The 20,656-nt window shown below is 41.9% G+C and overlaps 1 protein-coding gene across 1 annotated transcript in view; it reads right to left on the bottom strand.

Annotated features, from left to right (window-relative positions):
• The window catches only part of CNTNAP1 (contactin associated protein 1), a 45,511-nt gene that overhangs the window by 6,911 nt on the left and 17,944 nt on the right, over window positions 1-20,656 (bottom strand). The window contains exons 7-19 of the mRNA XM_089532183.1: window positions 20,222-20,365; window positions 18,478-18,745; window positions 16,014-16,163; window positions 12,446-12,617; window positions 8,992-9,098; window positions 8,789-8,908; window positions 8,030-8,233; window positions 5,672-5,828; window positions 5,417-5,544; window positions 5,124-5,291; window positions 4,076-4,294; window positions 1,154-1,393; window positions 764-1,000 (exon numbers count right to left, since the gene is read on the bottom strand). Coding sequence (XP_089388309.1) covers window positions 764-1,000; window positions 1,154-1,393; window positions 4,076-4,294; window positions 5,124-5,291; window positions 5,417-5,544; window positions 5,672-5,828; window positions 8,030-8,233; window positions 8,789-8,908; window positions 8,992-9,098; window positions 12,446-12,617; window positions 16,014-16,163; window positions 18,478-18,745; window positions 20,222-20,365 — 2,314 coding nt within the window. The remainder of the gene's footprint in view (window positions 1-763; window positions 1,001-1,153; window positions 1,394-4,075; window positions 4,295-5,123; window positions 5,292-5,416; window positions 5,545-5,671; window positions 5,829-8,029; window positions 8,234-8,788; window positions 8,909-8,991; window positions 9,099-12,445; window positions 12,618-16,013; window positions 16,164-18,477; window positions 18,746-20,221; window positions 20,366-20,656) is intronic.

Raw genomic sequence — 20,656 nt, forward strand, 5'->3', positions numbered from 1 at the left:
TACTCCAACACCCCCAGCTCTAAAACACCTACAGACCTCTTAAAGAGATGTGCCAAACCTGGAAGTCAGAAGCAAAAATGACTTCTGGTCACGACTGCGTTTTTCAGCACATTGCTCCTCAACCCAGGAATGAACACTTGCCCCTGCTCCTACAGTAGCAGCACATCTCTGCTTTAAATATTTTAAACAACTGGTGAAGAGAAGTCTTTATGTCTTAAATACTATACTCCTTATACTATCATTATTCTTATCTGTTTTGTCCAACATCGTATCCCCATTTAAAAAAAAAAACTTTCAATTTCTTTGAGACTGCTCTTTAGCCTCAGTGACATCCTCTTGTATTTGTTGGCATCTCTCCTGAGTGTGTGTGTGAGTGAGAGAGGGAGGGAGGGGGAAATTTCACAACTAAGACTGATGTCAACAAATACAAGAGAATATCAGGCTAAAAAGTCATATGTGTTTTAGAAAATGAATATTATTTGAAACCATGAAGCTCATAAAAATGTAAACACACACTCTTTTTGAGCTTCATGGTTTTAATGAACCTATCTAGAGAGTTGATGGGACTCTTATTCCTTCCCATATAGATATGTTGGGCCTAGGTGTGGTAAGGTGGAGAAAAGTCTCCCACCTCTCTGCTGATAGCTCAAAGGAAGGGAAAGGAAGAGGCTCTGTCAAGTTAATGAAATGGCTGGGTGGGTACAGGAAAGAGTCAAGAGCTGGAAGCCACAGGGAGAAAGCATCTATCCTTGATTATGCTCACCATCCTCACGGATCAAAATGGCCATGTAATCACGGACAAAGGTGCTGACGTAAAGCAGGACAGCAGGAGCTGAAGCGGTGCGGAAGCTAAGCCCCACTTCCTCCCCAGTCAGGTTGTAGCCAGGGAGCGGCTGAAGTGGTTGATGGACTATGTTTGCGAACTCTCGTACCACGTACAAGGGCATTGTCAGGATATCATAACGCACCCAAGTGCCTGTCTCAAAGTAAGCACCAATGTCTGCCAAAAGGAAAACACAACAGTGATTAGGACAGTCAGAGCTCAAGGAAAAGGAGGGCTGCTTTCTACATCTCCCACCTCTCCTTGCTTTGCTACACATTCCAAACCCCAAAACATCTCCCCAACCCTCCTTCCTTTGAATCCAGTTCTTACCTCGATTGCAGAATGGTCCTTCATAGGCAGAAACAGAACAATTGCAAGTGTAGTGGCTGTAATGCTCCAGGCAAATGCCATGGTTCCGGCATGGTACCAAGGGGTTCCGGCAATGTCCAGTGCAGTTCACTAGCACCCCCTCTGTCTCATTGGCCTTCCCTTCCAAGTTGAGAGTCACCCCATTCATATGTAGGCCTCGCAAGCAACCCAAGAAGGGACGCAGATAGTATTCAGCAGAACCTAAGTGAGGAGGATAAGAATGGTCAGATTTAAGGACATAATACCAATCTTTCCAGCTCAGGTAAGGATCCATCTAATCTTGCCTTCTGTTTCCATAAAAGGTCAACCAGGTGCTTCTGAACAGCCCACCCTCTCTGAATGTCATCACAGCCACCAGAGCTAAAAGGTCTTTCATCTGATGCAGTAGCTATTACTGCACCTTGTGGCAGCAAGTGTCACATGTTATTCATGTGTTGTGTGAAGAATTACTTTCTTCTGTTATGTGCTTAGTATTTGTCAATTTAATTGTGTGACACCCCCCCCCCCCCCCAAGGAGAGGGCTATAGCTCAGTGGTTTTGCTTTACATGCAAAGATCTGGCTTCTACTGGTTAATATCAACTGGAGATCATGGTTTGATTTCCTACTTTCCATGGAAACCCCCTCGGTGATCTTGTGCAAGACACACATTCTCAGTCCCAGAAAATCCCATGATAGAGGATTTTAGGGTTGTCATTTGTTGGAAATAACTTGAAGGCATATGAGAGTCAACCCATTGAATCAATTGCTAAATGAGTCCGCACATAAATTTGTTGTTGTTGTCGTTGGCTCATGGTGACCCTGTGGATGAGACATCTCCAAGATCCTCTACCCTCCACGGCTCTACTCAATTCCTGTAGACTCATGCCCATGACCTCCCTGATTGAGTCTATCCATTTGGCATGTGGTCTGCCTCTCTTTTACTGCCCTCTACCTTTCCAAGAATTAATGTCTTTTTGAGTCAGTCATGACTTTCCATGATGTGGCCAAAATACAACAGCCTCAGTTTCGTCATCCTGGTTTTCAGGGCAATTTCTGGTTTGATCTGTTCAAGAACCCATATTCTCACCACTCTTCTCCAGCACCACATCTCAAAAGAGTTTATTTCTTCCTATCTGTTTTCTTCACTGTCCAGGGTGGGCAGCTTCCTGAGATCTAGGGGCCTCCCTTCATGTCCTCTGGGAGCTCTGGAGGACCCTTTCACCAGGATCTTCCCCCACCTAGAACTCTTTTAGTCTCAAAAGAGGCTTTTCAAAACTAGAAGTGATAAGAAGTCACTTCTGGTTTTTTTAAAAAAAGTCCTCCAGGCCTAAAACAGGTTTTTTTCGGGGGTGGGGGATAAAAACTTGGTGACCCTGCTCTCACACCCCCTAGAAGAATAGGAGGCCTTCTTCAGAAAAGCATAAATAAATTGTGGAATCATAACAGCAAAGGTCCCTAAACCCACCATAAAAGCCAGGCAAATGTATGATGCATCCAGCCCCCTCCTGCCAGTGCAGCAAAGATTTGTCATAGGACCCCTCAGGGGCTCTCATTCCTGCTTGTTGGACTGTAGCTCCCTGGTAGGAGGGGGCTGGGCACAACATCTTTCAGTGCCCCATCTGCCAAGCACTGGAAAACTAGTTTATCCAGTAAGGCGATTTGATTTTTAAGGATGATTTTATGGGGTCAGATTAGGATGGAACATAGCTACAACATCATAGCTACATGTCCAGTGTAGCTGCCATTACCTGCAGGGAAGGGCTTTATCTCGGTCCCACTACCTTCACAGGCAGGTTTGGAGAGGACACAGGAGACAGACTTCTCCATGGCTGCTCCTAGGCTGCCAATCTCCCTTCCAAGGGTGGTCCAACTGCCCTCTCCCCCCATCCCTGATCTCCCTCCATCAGCAAGTGAAGATCTTTTTTATTCAGGCAAGTTTTTGCAATTCATATTATGTCGCAGAAGAGAGCCAGCATGATGTAGTGGTTTGAGTGCTGGACTATGACACTGTAGACCAGAGATTGATTCCCCACTCAACCATGAAACCCACTGGGTGACCTTGGGCAAATCATACTCTTTCAGGGAAGGCAAAGGCAAACCTCCTCTGAACAAATCTTGCCAAGAAAACCCCATGACAGGATTGCCTTAGAGTTGCCATAAATCAGAAACGACTTAAGGCACACAACAACAACAACAACACGTGTGAAGTAGCACGCTGTATTTCCCCCTATCATTAGTAATTTTGTTTTTAAAGTATTTTTAAATGTTTTTAACCATTTTTAAAAATGACAGTTTTTCTTTTTTAATTTTTGTAAAATAGGATTTTAACAACCTCTCTTTTTTTAAATTAAATTACTGTAATTTGAATCCTATCAGGAGAAAGGCAGTGTTTACAAGGAAATTTTGCACATAGGTTTCTTTCCAAAAGGAAGACCAATTATTAGATGAGGCATTACTGGATTGACAACTTTTTTGTTTTGTTTTAATTAGAAAGGTATATGAATCCTATATTGGGGTCACTAGCAATGGAAGCTACTTTTGTATTCACACATATTCAGAAACTCTTTCTCTTAGAGCCCTTTCACACTACACAAGTATAGCACTATGATTCCTCTTTAAGAATTATGGCTGCATCCTATGGAATCTGGCTTTCGTAGTTTGGGGATGCTCTAGAGCAGTTCTCTAGCAGAAAATTCTAAATACTCCTCCCTAAAATGCAAATGCCAAGATCCTGTAGGATGTTGCTAAAAGTGTGATGATAGCACTATAATTATGTGATATGAAAGGGCCCACTCTATAACTCATTCTCACACACAATCTCTTTTTCTCATCCCCTCATGCTATTCACATGCTCTAGCCCTCACCTTCATTCCCAACATCCCCATAACCCTGTCCTTACTTACCCACATAGAGCGGTTTAGTGAGATTCAAATGGATGAAGCTGTGGGATGGGGCTGCCCGTATTACCCATGGCCTCCGGTCAACCCGCAGCCGAGCTAGTTTGACATTGATTTCTGCCTTCACCTCATGCCACTCATTGTCATTGAAGGGCATCTCTGAATGCACTGTCAAATTCTCATCACCATTTCCAATGTCGTAAGCAAAGACCAGGTCCTGGGTTGCTAGAAGACAGTGGGAGAAGAGGAGAGTTAGAAGATTGTTTCACTATTACATCTGTCACCCACAAGTCTACTTGGAGGGAAGGGCTCAGTCCATTCAGACACCAGCACCAAGGCTTTAGGGGCTCTGAAAAGCCACCTTCCCATTCACTAGTTGGACGGTTATAGCCTCACAAAATGCAGGGACCTTTTCCCCTTCAAGAGTCACACACACCTTCCTCTGAAGAGACAAATCCTCAGAGGCCTGTGGAGAAATTAGTCTAGACTTCCCATTTGAGAACAAACAGACGAACTCCAAAACCCCACAGCCTCCACCACCACCGCACAAGCCACTTGTTGCACAGGTTCCAGAGAACCTGCCACTTTAACTACTTTCCTTATAGAGTTTGAGCCTTGAACAACATTAAATCCCATCTAGATGACATGAAGCAGGGCTAGAGAAAGTATACACCAGGGGCTGCAAGCAGACAACTAACAGACCCCAGTAGGTTCCTCCAAGCCCTGCATCTCTCTCTCTCACACACACACATATACACACAAAATATGGTTGCAGGAATTGTTGTTTCATCCAATATCTGGACAGGGCCCCCCAATCAAACCATTTCTCTTTAAGGCCAAGGTTTCTGAACATCTTATGGCTCAATCACAGCAATGAAGATTAACAGTCTGTTTCTAAAAAATTATAAAAATGTTGGTTTGCCTTCTTCTTCATGTTCTCTAAACAATGCTGCTTCTCACAAACCACTGGGATATTATGTAAGATATAAATTCATCAACAACCTAACTATCCAAGTCTGCTACATCCCATCCCAATAAAACTTGAAATCCATACTATTGAGCTCTACGCGGATGTAGTTCCTTGGGCCAACATTTTCTAGGAAAGTGCCTGATGGAGCAGAAGTCTTGAAGAAGAAGCTAATATCAAGACTGTAGTTCAACTGGAAGGTGGGGAAAAGCAAAGCTGTTCCTCTGATGAAGGAGACTGTATTCCAGGAGTTTCCTGCAAGCCAAAAGAAAGGGCTTATGAGAAAGAATATTTGCCCATATCCCATAATCCTTCAGGGGTCCTAACCTATTCAGGCAGGACCATAAGGGAATGGAATCCACACCCTGTGTGCTACTCACGGTCCCCATAACAACGCAATGGGCCCACGTAGAATTGAGCCTCTGAACCAGTCCGGTTTGTGTCCATCACCACAACCTGTGTGACTGGAAGATGGTCTACAAAATTCAGCAGCCCTTTATCTGCCCGCCTGGAATGGAAAGGGAAGAATGTGGGAAATGGGCTCCGACAATTAATAGGGGGTATATCCCCAATTTCAACCCTACATCCATCCCTACCCAAGACCTTCTTGAAGGGAGGGAAGAACCATCTCTCACCACATGGCATGGTCAGCATCACAGTTGCAATAGAAACGGGGGTCAGCACAGTTCTTGTCCATGCCACACGCACAACGTCCAAGTCCTGGTGGGGACCCACCCCAGTAATAATGGCGCTCTGCATTTCGGCCCATCCAGAAACTCAGTGGCATTCCAGCTACAGAGAAAACAAGACAGCTTGTAAATGGAGATGGGAAGAGGAAGGCCCCACAGAGGTTACACGCCAGCAAAGAATTTAAGTTCAACGTATTGAATCAGATAAAACGACTCATTTGGTTTGGCATAACATTTCCCATAAAGGCCAGCAAGATGCTTCCATCTTGTAACCTATAAGAAAATTATTCTCCTGTGTTGTTCTTGCCTCCCCCACCAAAATGGTATTCATGACATACTCCAGGGGTGAGGAACTGCAAGTCCTGAAAATAAATCAAGCTCTCCTGAGGTTTTGAGACACCTATATCCTCTTCCCCATGACACCATTATTACATTGGCTCCAGATTTTATAAACAACCCATTTTAAATTGTTTAAATGCCCTGCCTGAAGATTAGTTATTGGTAATAAAAGCTTTAAGGCACAATATGATGGTCCTACCACTTTGGCAGATGCCTTGCCCACCATTAGATTGCAGCCCGCAAGGAAGTAAGCGAAAGTTGAATCCTATTTTCAGGCTAAAAATGGTTCCCCAGCCTTTGCATCCCACAATGTTGTCATGGCCAGGAACTATTGAAAGATTAATCTTCCATACATTCTTTCTCACCCATGTTCTCTATATGACACAGTTTTATAAAAATTTTGTCAGGAGGTGGGGGTTACATGGCCATCTTGTTTGACTTGACTATCTGCATCAGATCCAACTAGTGCAGCCAACAGTCAACTAGATAATTCTAGAGCATCCCCAAACTACAAAGGCCAGAATTTCACAGGCTGTAGCCATGATTCTTAAAGTAGAATCATAGTGCTATACTTTTGTAGTGTAAGGCTCTGAGAGAAAGAGCTTCTGAGTATGTGTGAATGCAAAAATAGCATCAGGTTCACCGTCTTACAAATTCTTCCATTGAAAGTGACCCCAAAATAGGATTCATATATCTTTCTAATTAAAACAACAATTACAATCAACATAATCTGGCTGCCTGCATTTTTCTCATGCCTATTCTATCCTGTCCTTCCTTAGCTGTCTTTCCCCCTCCTAAATGATAAGTCTCTAAAACTTTAGACTTTCCCTAGGGAGAATGAATTCTGATGCCCCAATCATTTGGGCTGTGTGTTCCAAATTCTTCTAGCTCTCCAATATTGTTTCTGAAAAAGGGGCAATCAGAGCTGCAAACTATACACCGAATGCAGCCATGCATACATAAAAGCACTAGGATACTGGTCCTTTTATTATCAGTGACTTTCCTATTTATTATTTACAAGGGATTTGCTCCACCCCCCTCAACCACTACCACTGCATACTGAATTAATTTCTTTATTTAGTTTACCCTTACAACCTCATAGGGGCTCGACAGACCGCCCTGAAGTGATGGCAGGATGCCATCCCTTTCTTAGCTGGATCAGGGCCGCGGCAACCTGACACCGTGGCCCGGATCCGGCCTTTTGAGAATGCAAAAAAGAAGCCACAAAAAGCCCTAGAAAGGGTGCCATAGCCACGGTAGTGTGGCTATATGGCACTCCTTCGGCACTGCATCGTATGGACACAACGTCCTGACTCCACCCCCCAGGCTAGTCTGCACAGGGCCATAATCTCATTCCAGTTCAGTTTCCATCTGCTTTGAGAGCAGACAGAAACACCATCAGATGAGTTTTATGACTGGTTTGGAAACCATGCTCAAACAGTCGCCATTAGTGGCTGCACTTCAAATTGGAAGGAGGCTTTGAGTGGAGCATCAGAGTTCTGTCCTAGGGCTACTACTCTTCAGCACTTTTATTGACACAAAACTGTGTGGAAGGAATCCTTATCAAGTTTCCAGATGACACAAAACTGGAAGGGGTGGCTAACACATTGGAATTCAAAAGGACCTTGATAAACTAAAAAATTAGGCAGAAATAAATAAATGAAATTGAATAGAGACAAATACAACATTCTACACTGAAAAAACCAAATGTATAAATGGGGGATAGATGGCTTAACTAAATGTGATTAGGGCTTTGGGATTGTTGATCATGAATGGTGAGGCCTCTCTCCTCTGTACAGCTTCAAAAAGAAGCTGGACAGCTACTTGTTGTGGAAGCTTTAGTTGGAGCTCTTGCACTGAGTAGGAAGCTGGGCTCAATGGCCCATGAGGCTGCTTTCAACTGTTTGATTCCAAAAAGAAAATCAATATAATCAAACCCAGTAAGCTGGCAGACAGAATACTCACTCTGAGTGTTCAGCAGTCGGGAAAAGTAACAGTAGAACTCAATCTGCTGTTCACAGTACTCAGAGGCATTTGCCAGGGCTGACACCTCGCCCCATGATGCATTCCAGTAGTCGACAGTGCCCAGGAATGGGTTTTCAGGGCTGTAGCCTGTCACTTTTGTAAGCCAGTATCGATTGTGCCGAACAATTGTCCATGCCCGATCCTCTGAAAAGGGGAAGAACATTTTAACAAAAGATTGAAATAAATATGGGTACATTTCTCTCTCTCTCTCTCTCTCTCTCACATACACACACACACACACACACACACCCCTTATAGACTAGTTAACTGGTAGCATGTTCATGCCAGGGAGTTGGACTGGATGGCCCTTGTGGTCTCTTCGAACTCTGTGATTCTACGTCTGAAGGAAAGCAAAGGAGCATTCTCCAGAAACTAGGATCTAGTCACGTTTCAGAGCCGCCTTCATTCCCTGTCCTGGGAGGATGTTGTGATATAAACAAACAAACATATAAATAATAAAGAGCCAGTTTCCAGATTTTTAGGATAAGACCTGCCAAAGCCAAGGAGAAGGCACAGACCCTGCGTTGAATAATCATTTCTTTGGACCTCAGCTCTCAGACTGAGAGCCGCACAATGTGGCCGGGGGATTCTGGAAACTGTGGCCCAAAAATCAACCATTTCAAGTTCTGCCTTAACATGAGCAAGCCTCTGAATAGTGACCACTGGGAAAGCCTAGAACATCCATTCATGCCCACATACCTCGAATGTCACAGTAAACAGTGAAAGGTTTCAGGGGCCCACTGCCATCAGGGTCAATGGTGTAGTTGCCAGATGTTTTACCACTGAGTCGGTAGGCATCACAGGTTTCCTTGTAAATGGCTGAGAGATGAAGGAGGAAGTGAGGAACCCAAGGCACACAGACCAGCACTTTAAGCCCTCCCCTCCCCAGGCCCTTGGCTCACGAGTGTGGCAGGTCTCCCCTTTGTAACCCGTCAAGTCACAGATGCATGTGAAGTCATCCCAGGACTGGATGCAGCGACTACCATGTTCACACATGTTGGGAGTACACCTGGCACACATGGTAAGAGAAGAAAGTTAACACTGGAGGTAAGAACTCTGCTTCAGAACACATGTGTAAGTCTTTGAGATGCCCATACCATTTAACATTTCACACAAATGAAAACTGGGACACAGGTGGCAAAGCAACATTGGGGAAAAATTATTGACAAGGGAGAGCACACAAGCTAGGAGGGGCTGTAGCAGTTTACTTTTGCCTGAGTCTACTAAGAAGGACAAGATTCCTTTCTCATCTCTACTCTCCCTCCCACTTACTTAACTGAGTGCAAACTAATTTTGCACTTTGAACTCAGTTTCAAAAAGTGGGAGAGAAACTGGTACGTTTTGAAAGTAGCTGGAAAATGGGACAACAAATGATTAATCAGGACTGTCACTGCCAAAGTTGGATAATTGGAAGGCATGGGACCCAGCAGCCTCACCCCCTTCACATTTGTGAACAAGGCTCTGTGGAACTTCTGGAGAGCACCTTGAACATGTACAGAGGGCACCTCTCACACATTAAGAACTAACTATCAGATCTATCAAATCTAGCACTTATGTGTTAACCCTGAATTAGGAAAAAGCCCCAGTTAAGATCAAACACAGGGCATGACAGTGCTACCCATCTCCAGGTGGAATCAGTACAGTGTCTTTGCATAGAATGTTTTGTGTTCCAGCCAGCTATGCCATCTTCTGGAATATTCCATGCTACCTCCTCCCCCAGTTGGTTTTGGGGGGCACGAAGGCCCTCTAGGTTTTCACATAAAGTCATTTTTTACTTCCACACGTGTTGAAGTTTCCCCTAGCACTGATTTTGGGAAAAGCTAGGCTTTTGGACTACAACTTCTTTCAAAGAGTTATAGTTCAAACAAGGCATTTCCCCAAGCTCTACCCTAGCATGCTGTAAAGCAGTGATGGCGAAACTATGGCACGCGTGCCAAAGGTGGCACTCAGAGCCCTGTCTGTGGGCACATGTGCCATCGCCCCAGCACAGAGTTTGCCAGAGTTTGTTACGAGAAAGCCAGAGGGACATGGCACTTTGCAATAAATAAGTGGGTTTTGGGTTACAGTTTGGGCACTCAGCCTCTAAAAGGTTCACCATCACTGCTGTAAAGTCTGATGGGGGTGCACTGTACTTAACTAAGCACAGTGGAAACTATTTTGGTTCCAATCATGTTTAAATAGTCTGATTTGGGGCTGACCCAATGCGTAAAATAGTCAGATTTTATATTTTAAAATACTGTATTTCCTACCAAGTGATATATCAGTTTCAGCCACACTGGGCAACTAATTGTATCCACTACCATTAGTACTTTTTGGAAGAGTCAGAAAAAGAGGATTTTCTCACAAAAGTTAATTATATCAGAATTCTATACAGTACAATATTGCTTCTTTCCTCCATATACCATATTAAGTAATTATTGACCCCAAACAGAAGTTGGGAGGCAGATTTCACCCTTCTATGTGCCCCAACAGATACTCCTAAAACCAGCAGTTTTGGAGATTCCTCAACCTTTATAAGATATGTAGAAAATGACATCTTAATTGTATCTTGTGACTTGAGTATTCTGACACATGCCTTGAACTATCACTTTCAATTAATGTGCTGTAGTTATCGTATTTTTGGAGATAATAGATTTTCTCTCGCCTCTCTCCATGTCATTCCTTATTCTATGAATACAGAATTAGAGCATCCACAGTATATTATACAAAGTATGATGCTCTTCCATTGTTCTTCTATTCTCCAAATTGTTCTTCCATTCTCCAAATCATTATAGTTGCCCTTCTCCTGCCTTGTCAGGTTTCTGAAGCTACAGAATGATCACCAAATGTGATCAGAACTACTTTAGTAATTGACTTAAACATTTCCAGTATGGTATCTGTTTATTTTCAGCCTGTCTGCCAAAGAATAGTAGGCATACAAATGTAAAAGGTGCATTCAAATCCAGAAGGAAATATTTTTCCAGCCATGCTGGAAGAAATGTTGATCCTATGTTGTAGGATATGTTTCTCCTTCAAATTTACAAAGGCAGGACTAATGAACTCAGCATTTATCCCTCTCTTTTCTTCTATAGAAGTCAGGGTAGATGGAGTTCCTAAAGAGTCTCCCATGCACAGACTGACTCTATCTAAACCATGTGTTTGAGTCCCAGATCCTTCCTTTAAATAAATGCTAGATGACCACCTATCAAGAGTACTCTAGTGTTGGTTTCCTAAAGAAGCAGAACTCAGACCAGATGGATCTTTTCAAATTCTGTGTTTTTATATGCCTTCAGACCATTCTATCCTCCACCCACCAGAATACCGCTAAAGCCTTGCCCAAATATATTGGAACGATCATAAAACTCTCTTCTCTCCACACATATTATTTACTGAGGCTGGCCAAAGACACTTCACTACTTGAGGCAAATATATCCCCTGTTCTTTCCATGTACAGATGCCAACTACACTGACAGTTCAGTGTTGTTTCAACACTCGTATTTGGATAACAAGCTAGCTGATGTAGTGTATGACAGATTTTGTGACACAAACAACCTGCCAGAGCCATAAGATGTTCTAGGGAAGGCTTTCTCTCAGTCCACCACCATGGCAGGCTCACCTGTTGAGGACATGAGAGAGAGCCTTCTCAGTGGCTGCTCCCACCCTCTGGAATGCCCTTCTACAGAAGGTTAGGCTATGCCCCTCCTTGCTTGTCTTTCATTGGCAAGCAAAGTATTTACTCAGTCAGGCTTTTAATACATAAACATGGGGTGGCTTTTATATACAGTGTTTGTTATGGGGGGTGTATTGTAGTTTTTATAATTTTATACTGTTTTTATTTGATGTTTTTAATGGTTTTTATTGTAAAGAATTTTAAAATGTTTTTACTTGTGAGCTGCCTTGGGTCCCTTTCTGGGAGAAAGGAGGTGTAAAAATGAAATTAAACAAATAAATAAATAAATAAAATACAACTTAGTCCTCCAAGAAAATGGTATGGCCAAGGGGTTTAGATGGAAGATATGTTGCTTTATGGGGTGGCGAGCATGGCATAATGGTTTGAGTATAGTTGGTTGGAATATGACTCTGGAGACCAGAGTTCAAATCCCGACTTGTCCATGAAAACCCACTGCATGACCCTGGGCAAGTCACACACTCTCAGCCTCAGAAGATGGCAATGGCAAACCCCCTTTGAAGCAACATGCCCCCCCAAAAAAACCATGATAGGGTTGCCTTAGGGTTGCTATAAACCATAAATGACTTGAAGGCACACAACAAAATAACAATAACAACAAATTTCACTCTGCCCAATGGTAGGGTTGGCCCTATACCAACTCAAGTCACAACCCTGCTGAGACAGAATCTCCTATCTGACAAACATACCTATCAGTGACGCCACATACGTTGAAGTACACTTCAAAGTACTTGCCAAGCCGATGCTGGCGGACCATGTCTAATTCAATGGGCTTCCGATCCACAGTGACCATCTGCATGCACCCATGGAAGGCTGTCTGGTTGGAGGCACAACCGGTACGTGATGCTGGTTTGGGGCAGCCTAGAAAACACAAACATCAGCCCAGTAATGTGCAAAGGGGAAAACAGGAAAGAATGACTGAAAGAGAAAGAGAAGAAAATGAAGAAAGAGGCGAGGAGAGAAACACAGTGGTTGTACTTAACTTATTTGGTACAGATTTAATCAAACACACTGAAATCAATGAGTAACTTACCTGTCAATGCTTTCAATAAGCGTATTCTAGATTTGTTTAAATCTGGATCCAAACCAATGAAACAAACAAACAAAATGTGTTGAGGAAGAAGTGATGTATTATACTTAAAAGGCTTTCTTGTTTCCAGAAGAATCCTTAACCAATAAATATACTGGTTTAAGAAAATTCCCTCCCCAGAATATTTATCAACAGTATATGCCACTTGACAAAGTCAGGTTGCTTTCCAGTCTAAGAACTCTGAAGTCTACAAATGGAAAGTAAATCACCACGAGAAGTCAAGATAGTCCCTGGTGCATGGTGCACATATAAAGATGCAAAATCCACAGTAAAATACATTACTTCATGAAAATTGTCCCAAACACAGTCCACACAACTAGCCAAAGGCTGACTGCTACACAATTGATAGCAGACACCAGCTAATGAACAAGCCCAGTAACAGAGCAGCTTACAGTTCAGCACTTACTTTACTTAGTAAACACAGGCCTTAAATCATACACAGAGTTCATTCAAATGCTTCAGAGATCAACAATATCCAATCAGGTACACAGTACTAGCGGCATCTCTAGGGTTGGTGTCACCTAGTGCAGTAACTCATGGTGTCACCACACACACACATACACACACCATTGACCTCCTTCCATTTCACACCATACAAAATCCTTATAATGCTTTTTTGCACTAATGGTATCTGTAAATCATAATTCCCATATACCACTAAATGTAATGCTAACTGTTCAATTAAAAAGATTGTATGTACAGCGCTGTGTAAATTTACAGCGCTTTATAAATAAAGGTTAATAATAATAATAATAGTTATGACATAAACAACTAGCAAAACTAAAATTATACCTTCAAATTACAGTATCCTAAGCACAAGCTAAATGTATTCACATCTACATATTGAATATTTGGTTAAAATGTGATGTTTTTAAAGAACATTTTAAAATAATAAATTTTTTAAAAATCGATTTTTTAAAAAAAATGTTTAAAAATGTAACATTTTGAAATTTTTAATTTTAATTTAAAACATTTTGAAGGCCTCTCCTTTCTCCATCCACTGAGCTTCATCCCACTCCCACCATCTCTTAAAGCATTTTAAAGGGAAGGAGATGAATGCCACAGCCCGTTTCTGTCAAAAGGTAGGTGTTTGAGGACCAGTGGTGGCACACACACCCTTAGGGTGTCACCTGGTGCAGTCTGCACCTCCTGCACTCCCCTAGGGTTGCCCCTGCACAGTATCCAGACTCAACAAACACAGTCCAGGTCAAACACAGAATTCAAGAACACAACAGGGAGCCAGGTGACTTAGAGAATCTCTGACAACTCCTGGAGGGCAGGGCTGGCAATTTATAGATCATCAGCTCAACGCAACTGCTGCTTAACTGCTATTTCCTCTAAATCCTCTGAGACCTCCTCAACCCTTCCCTTTGTTGTCTCCAGTAGGTGAGGGAAGCTAGGGGTAAGCTTGTCTTCTGTATCTGAATGGGCATGACGCTCTGCCAAAGTTGGTAATGCACTCTGGTCTGTGTCTGAAGCTTGTGGCTCTGGAACCTCCTCCTGCTCTGGTTCAGTAGAAGGTCCCAGTAGCTCCTCTGCTTCAGTCTCTGACTCAAAAGCAATGTTCTGGAAGGATGGATGGTTGGAAGTTGTCTCAGGTTGTCCTATTCAAAAATCACTTCATATGTATCCATTAAGCCATGATAATGCTATTACCACATAATGTCCGTACATTATCATATTATTACCTTTTTAAAAAATAAATATATATATTTAAAAGTAATGTTGTGGTGGCAACACTGTGGTATGTGGTACACACGAAATCAGTGGGAAATCTTTGGAAAACACCCACATGTAGTAAAGACATCTAAATATTGATTTTTAAGACCACAGATCATAGAAAACTTGACTATTCTTTTTGGAAGTTTGTCCTCTTCATCCAAGAATTGAAAGTAGTCTGAAGTTTCCCTGATGAAGAATTCCTTGGGAGGGACAACCAGACTACACCCAGACCATATGCACTAACTGATTGTTCTCACAGTGAAGTAGAATGAGACATTTGCATTCAAACTGGCTACTGAATCATAGTGGGAAAAGAGGTCGTTAACAAATTATTTTCGGCATGAAAAACTCCCATTCCCAACAACTATACAGCACACTAGCATCAGGAGAACCACAATATCATGCAATAAAGCTGGACAAAAGTGGGATCAAACTACAGTGATGACAGTATAACTGCATGGTGTGATGGGGACTTTAATCATCATCTTATTTCTTGGCCACAGGCTCCATTGTTTTTAATGACTGGGTCATGGTTTAGATAATTATTAATTATTTCAGTGTCTTCATCAACCCCCCTAAAGTTGTGTTATGTTATTATGTTAGTGTGTTAAGTTACTCTTTAATATTCTGCTCTCCCATCTACTCATACTAAAGCTGCTTCCTAACATAAACAGCACTTTCTGGGGAGGAAAGCAGCTAGGAAAGTTCAATTTTCAGTAGACAAATAGGATGAACCCATGATTAGGAAATATCTGGAATGGGATCCTGCTGCTGCTGCTGTGCTAAAAGCACTCAAGTTATGCACATTCGTTTTGGAAAAGATATATTTTTATAGAACAGAGGACCTGCAACAAAAGAGGATTTTTCCCCCTTCTTCTTTTGCCAGAGCAAATATGGTCTCAGGGTGGCAAGGGACATATTAATGTCCTGGGGGTGCTGTCTGTAGTCCTGTGCTTTTACTTTATACATCCCTGATCAACAGATATATTTTTAAAACTACTTTAGAGGTGGTAAAGGTGATTATTCTTTCCCCTTGATTATGCAGTCTTGTTCAATCCAGTCTTCTTTCTCATGTCCTTACAGTTTAAACATTGCTCACATGCCCTGAATCTTGAAATTTGCACACATAAAGGGCTAACAAACTACTTACAGCCTGAATTGAAATGGAGATTTTGAGAAGCTAGGATCTGACACAACAACATGCCTCACAGTTATGAAGAGTTGTGGTAAACACACAACCATGCTGCTCTTCTTGCCTGGATCCTGATCTCGAATTTCTCAGACATCTCTCTTGTTTGCTTCAACATTTGGTCTCAAAACCATCACACCAGCAAAACATTTCTCTGACAGATAGAATCTGCTGCTATTTAGTAGCAACCCCTTAATCCATCCTCCTCAGAAGATTAATGGTTTCCCCTGTAATCCTTGATCAAAACAGCACCTACCTCCAAAGAAGTACTGGTTTCCAGTGCGCAGCTGAATGTCTCGGTCAACACGGAAGCTAGCATCGTTCTGGTCATCAATGGTGATGACAGCTGAGATTTCACGGACTGTTAAGGACACTGAATGCCAGAAGCCATCATTTAAACGGTATCCTGGGGTGGGGGAGGTTGGAAAGGAGGGACACAAGAATCAGCATAGCTTATATGATTTATAACAAACTTGCTGCCCCTCACCGACTGCCTCTCAGAGATCTCACCTTCATGTGCAATTCTCTAGACCAGGGGTAGGCAACCTACGGAAAGTGTCCTCCATTTGAAATTTTTGTCCTACATTTGTACCGGTTTATTTATATATTTAACTTTTTTTAAAAATATTTAATTATTTATTTTTTGGCTTCGGCCCCCCAGTTGTGTGAGGGACAGCAACCCGGCCCCAGCTCAAAAAGGTTGCCTACCCCTGCTCTAGACACATCAAAAAGCCAGTGAAACCTCTGTTCCTATGTTACTAATTATCATGGCTAAAATAAGTACAAACTGGTTTTTTTCATGACATGGAAAATACTTTTTGTCTATAGTTTCTCAAGGCCACCCACACTCACAATTTTATCCTCACCTACAATAATGAAAATACCTGATTTTTCTTTACTAGGAAAGATTGCAAAATGTACTTGCTATGTTAACATTTTACACCAAATAATCAGATTATCTAATGAAACCATATGAATTTAGGAAATGACACATAATAGGACCTTTCTTGATCCAATTCACTTAAAGTTGGACAAAGATGCACATATGGCCCATACCTGTATTTAGGAGGCTGTCTTGAATAGTTTGCTCTAGAAATAAGGATATGTTCTGAGGGAAGAACCGTTTTATAGTGTCTAGCTTGGGTGGGGTGTTGTCGGTTTTTTGTAATATCATTTTAAATCTGCCTTAGAGAACAGTAACAAAAGGCTGCATGCATGCATGCATGCATGCATGCATGCATAAATAAATAAATAGAAGCAAAACCTAGAATGCACAAATCAACAGTGTCAGCACTGTGACTGGACCAGCCTCCTCATCATTAAAGTCCTTTTGGGCCATGACACTAATTCCCAACTCCTTTGGCACTGCAAAAGTAGGCTCTGAGGAAGATAATGAAAGATTAATTGGTCCTCCTCACATGCTGAAATATTTAACAACTCTACATCTGCCATGCAAGATATTATTATTGCTGATGTTGCATTAGCTCCTTCGCTTGGGTACTATAAGAATACTCATGGACATGCTGTTCATGTTCAGTATACTATTAAAAAACAATTACTGTTAAAATTATTTTTAAGACCTCCCCCCTCAACTCTTATTAGCTAGGATTTATACATTTCTTCTATCTGTGGCTGAAAACCTCTATTACAGGGTCAAACTCAGTAGAATGACAATCATACAATTAGCAATTGTGGGATTGTCCATGCCAAGATCCCAGTCTAGCTTCCATTTCCTTAAGAAGCTGCCACTTACTATAAAAAATACAACCACACAGCTGTTAACTGCATGACTGTCACATCTAATTTGAAAGGCAGACAAGTCCATATTTTCCTATAGAAAGAAACATAAGTACACTATTTTTACAATACTACATCACATTATATTTTCTTTTTAAAAACGAAGCCCCAAGCAGGACAGGAACTAATGGGAAGATTCCACTTGCAATGGCAAACCTCCTCTGAACAAATCTTGTTAAGAAAACCCTATGATAGTGTTGCCATAAGTCAGAAACGACTTGAAGGCATACAACAACAATATTATAATCTTGTCATAACAAAGCCCATACACAATGTTTTATCATAACAAGCAGTGGTTTTTCACTCAACATTTGATTACTCTTCAAATCTTAACCCAGATCAACGATTACAGATAAGAAGCTATTTAAAGGCTGGGAAGGTTTTCTAGTGACATGAGCTCTTATCTGAGGCCCTTGAAGGTTTTTTATTAAAACAGAAATATGATGGCTGCTGCCTCTGGTCTATTGAAAAAGCAACAACCTAAGATATGTCTTTTTAAAAAAATCTCTAGTAATATACATGAATTAATGTTTGACTTCACTAACCATTAGCAAAACAAATTACTGGTCAGCTTTTAAAAATGAATGTGTCAAACTCTACCAGCAAGTCAGTAATGAGGATACAGATTACCATCAAACCTAACTGGAGCAGAGAGCCAGGACAGCCAAAAATGCTTCCCTATGCAGATAAGAGATATAGCTTGTGAACTGAAAGTCTCAATATCATTTTCACAGGTCAATAAATTTTAAAATCCAGCCTGCAGGTAAAAGAGCAAGCCCAAACTCATCCCATGCAGTAATGGTATTACACCGCCTTCTTCAAGAAAACCAACACAGCCCATCAGGGCAGCAACCATGTCAGCATTATGGAATATTTAGATAGTTTGAGTTAAATATCTTCACCCCCAACCAATGCCATCCTACCTGCTCCAAACTCCACTTTCTTGGTTTTTGTTTTCGGCTGAGCAATGGTTACATTGATCTGTCCGTCACTCAGCACCATCTCAAGCCAGCCCAGGTCATCTGCAAAGGGTGTATACAAAAGCAGCCCCACAACGTCCCACGTACGGAAGCTGAAGCTGACCGACAGTTGATTGCGCCGGGGATACCCTGGCACTTGCAAGAAGTTATTGACCCCCGCAAAGGTGAAGGGGAATAAGAAGTTGTCCCGACAGAAAAAGCCCACATGCCCCTGAAACAAAGAATGAGTCAGTGAAGAAAATTCCCTCACAGTGGAGATGAAGCAACATCCAGTGTAAATCAAAAGAAAGAAGGGAGTAGGAACCAAACCAACTCTCCATCAATAACAGGGCCAAGTGCATTCTGTGCTCCCACAGATGGACTGTGCAATGGCTGAATTTATAATCAGGCACAAAACTCTATATCTTGTAAGTCTCTATGGGATGGGGAGAGGCATTTAATTGCCATAGCTATGGGTGCAAGCTTCAGAACATCTGGGTAAAGCCTGGTGAAACTGCAACAACAGATCAGAAATGGAGAAGGCCAAAAATATTTCCAGGGGCTTGCCATGCACTTTGATATCCCTTTACCTTACCAAGGATTCCTTCAATATCTCTTTGACCTATCAGGGATTCCCAGAAGAACCCAATAAAATATGGCTTATTAAGTAAATAAAAACATATACTTTTGTTTAAAAACAAGCCACTTGAAGCTCCTCACCCAACTGTGACTAAGAAGCACGCATTTTTATCAAGATGCAACAGAGAAAGATGGGAAACAGATTATCCCATCAACTCTGTTGAAAAACCAGCTCCTCCTTCAGATTCCTCCTTTCCCTGAACTGAATCCATTTAAGGAACAGCAACCTTGTTTCCTAGTATTAAGTGGAAAACTATAACAGTCACTATAAGAACTACGGTACTATTAATGTTTAAGAATTAGTGCCTGAGTTTGCATTCTCCCTTCCCTTCTCTTCCCTTCCTTCCTTGCATTTGTAAGTCTGCAGGCACAGTGCCTTATTTTTACTGATCACACACAGAGTGCTCAGCAGCTCATCAGATGAAGAATGAAGTAAAAACATGTTTAAATAAAATAATAAAATTATCACAGTCTCACAGAGGGAGAAGAGAAAAATACTTCTTGATGAAAAAAATCAGCTTTTTGCTGCTTTTCTATGTATGTGTGGTAAGTCATCCACAACTATCGTTTTTGTTCCTCCTTCCTTACCAAGTACTACCTTTACACCAGGAAGAACAACTGTGACCGTCCAGATATTTTTTGGCCTACAACTGCCATCAGTCTCAGAGAGCATAGCTAATGGAAAGGAATGCTGTGAGTTATAACTCAGAAATATTTGGAGATCCAGAGTTACCATCCCTGACTTAAAGCAGATTGTGTTGGAATCCTCCCACTTGGACATTTTGTGCTTCCATATATGTGTGTGTGTGTGTGTGTGTGTGTGTGTGAGCAGAAAAGTAACAAGAATGGAGAGGCAGCCATGGTCAATGATGGCGCTGAAGCTGAATCACTGCAAGCCCTCCAAATCTTGCATGGATACTCCTGCAAGTTATTTTCACCTAGCCTCTGCAAAATTCAGCATTAACTGGGAAGTACTCTGGAGCATACCTACAGCACAAGCAGGGGTTCCTAGACAGGATCACCACTCAACCACTGTAAATCCAAGTCAAATACCACATTCATCTCTCACCTCAACTCGGATAGCAGGTTTGCGGAGTTTTGCCATGGTGCTTATATAGACCAGATTGTAGACTATGTTTTCCATGCAGCCACGAAAGTTCTGCTGATAGGCAAGGCGATGTTTTTCATGGTTCATTACACCTCCAAAGAAGATCTGCAAAAGCCAGAACAAGAAGGCAGCACCTCAGCTAAGAGCACGTGACTTCCCAATGCCCAGACATAGTCCAGGCACAGCCAATGGAAGAAGGGATCTAGGGCTGGGGATCACTGTAAGGTCTAAGCAATCATCAGCTCCATGAGAAAAAGGAGAGGAACATTTGATCTAAGCTTACGAAATTTCAAATCCTTCACCAGGTCATAATATATATAACTTGTAAATTGGCCTAACACAGGGATTCTGGGACTTGTAATACCAAAAAGTAATTTTTCCAAGCTCTGCCTGTAG

This window comes from Sceloporus occidentalis, unplaced genomic scaffold, assembly GCF_023333645.1.
Source record: "Sceloporus occidentalis isolate IW3139 unplaced genomic scaffold, rSceOcc1.0.p SCAF_7, whole genome shotgun sequence".
Taxonomy (NCBI): Eukaryota; Metazoa; Chordata; class Lepidosauria; order Squamata; family Phrynosomatidae; genus Sceloporus; species Sceloporus occidentalis.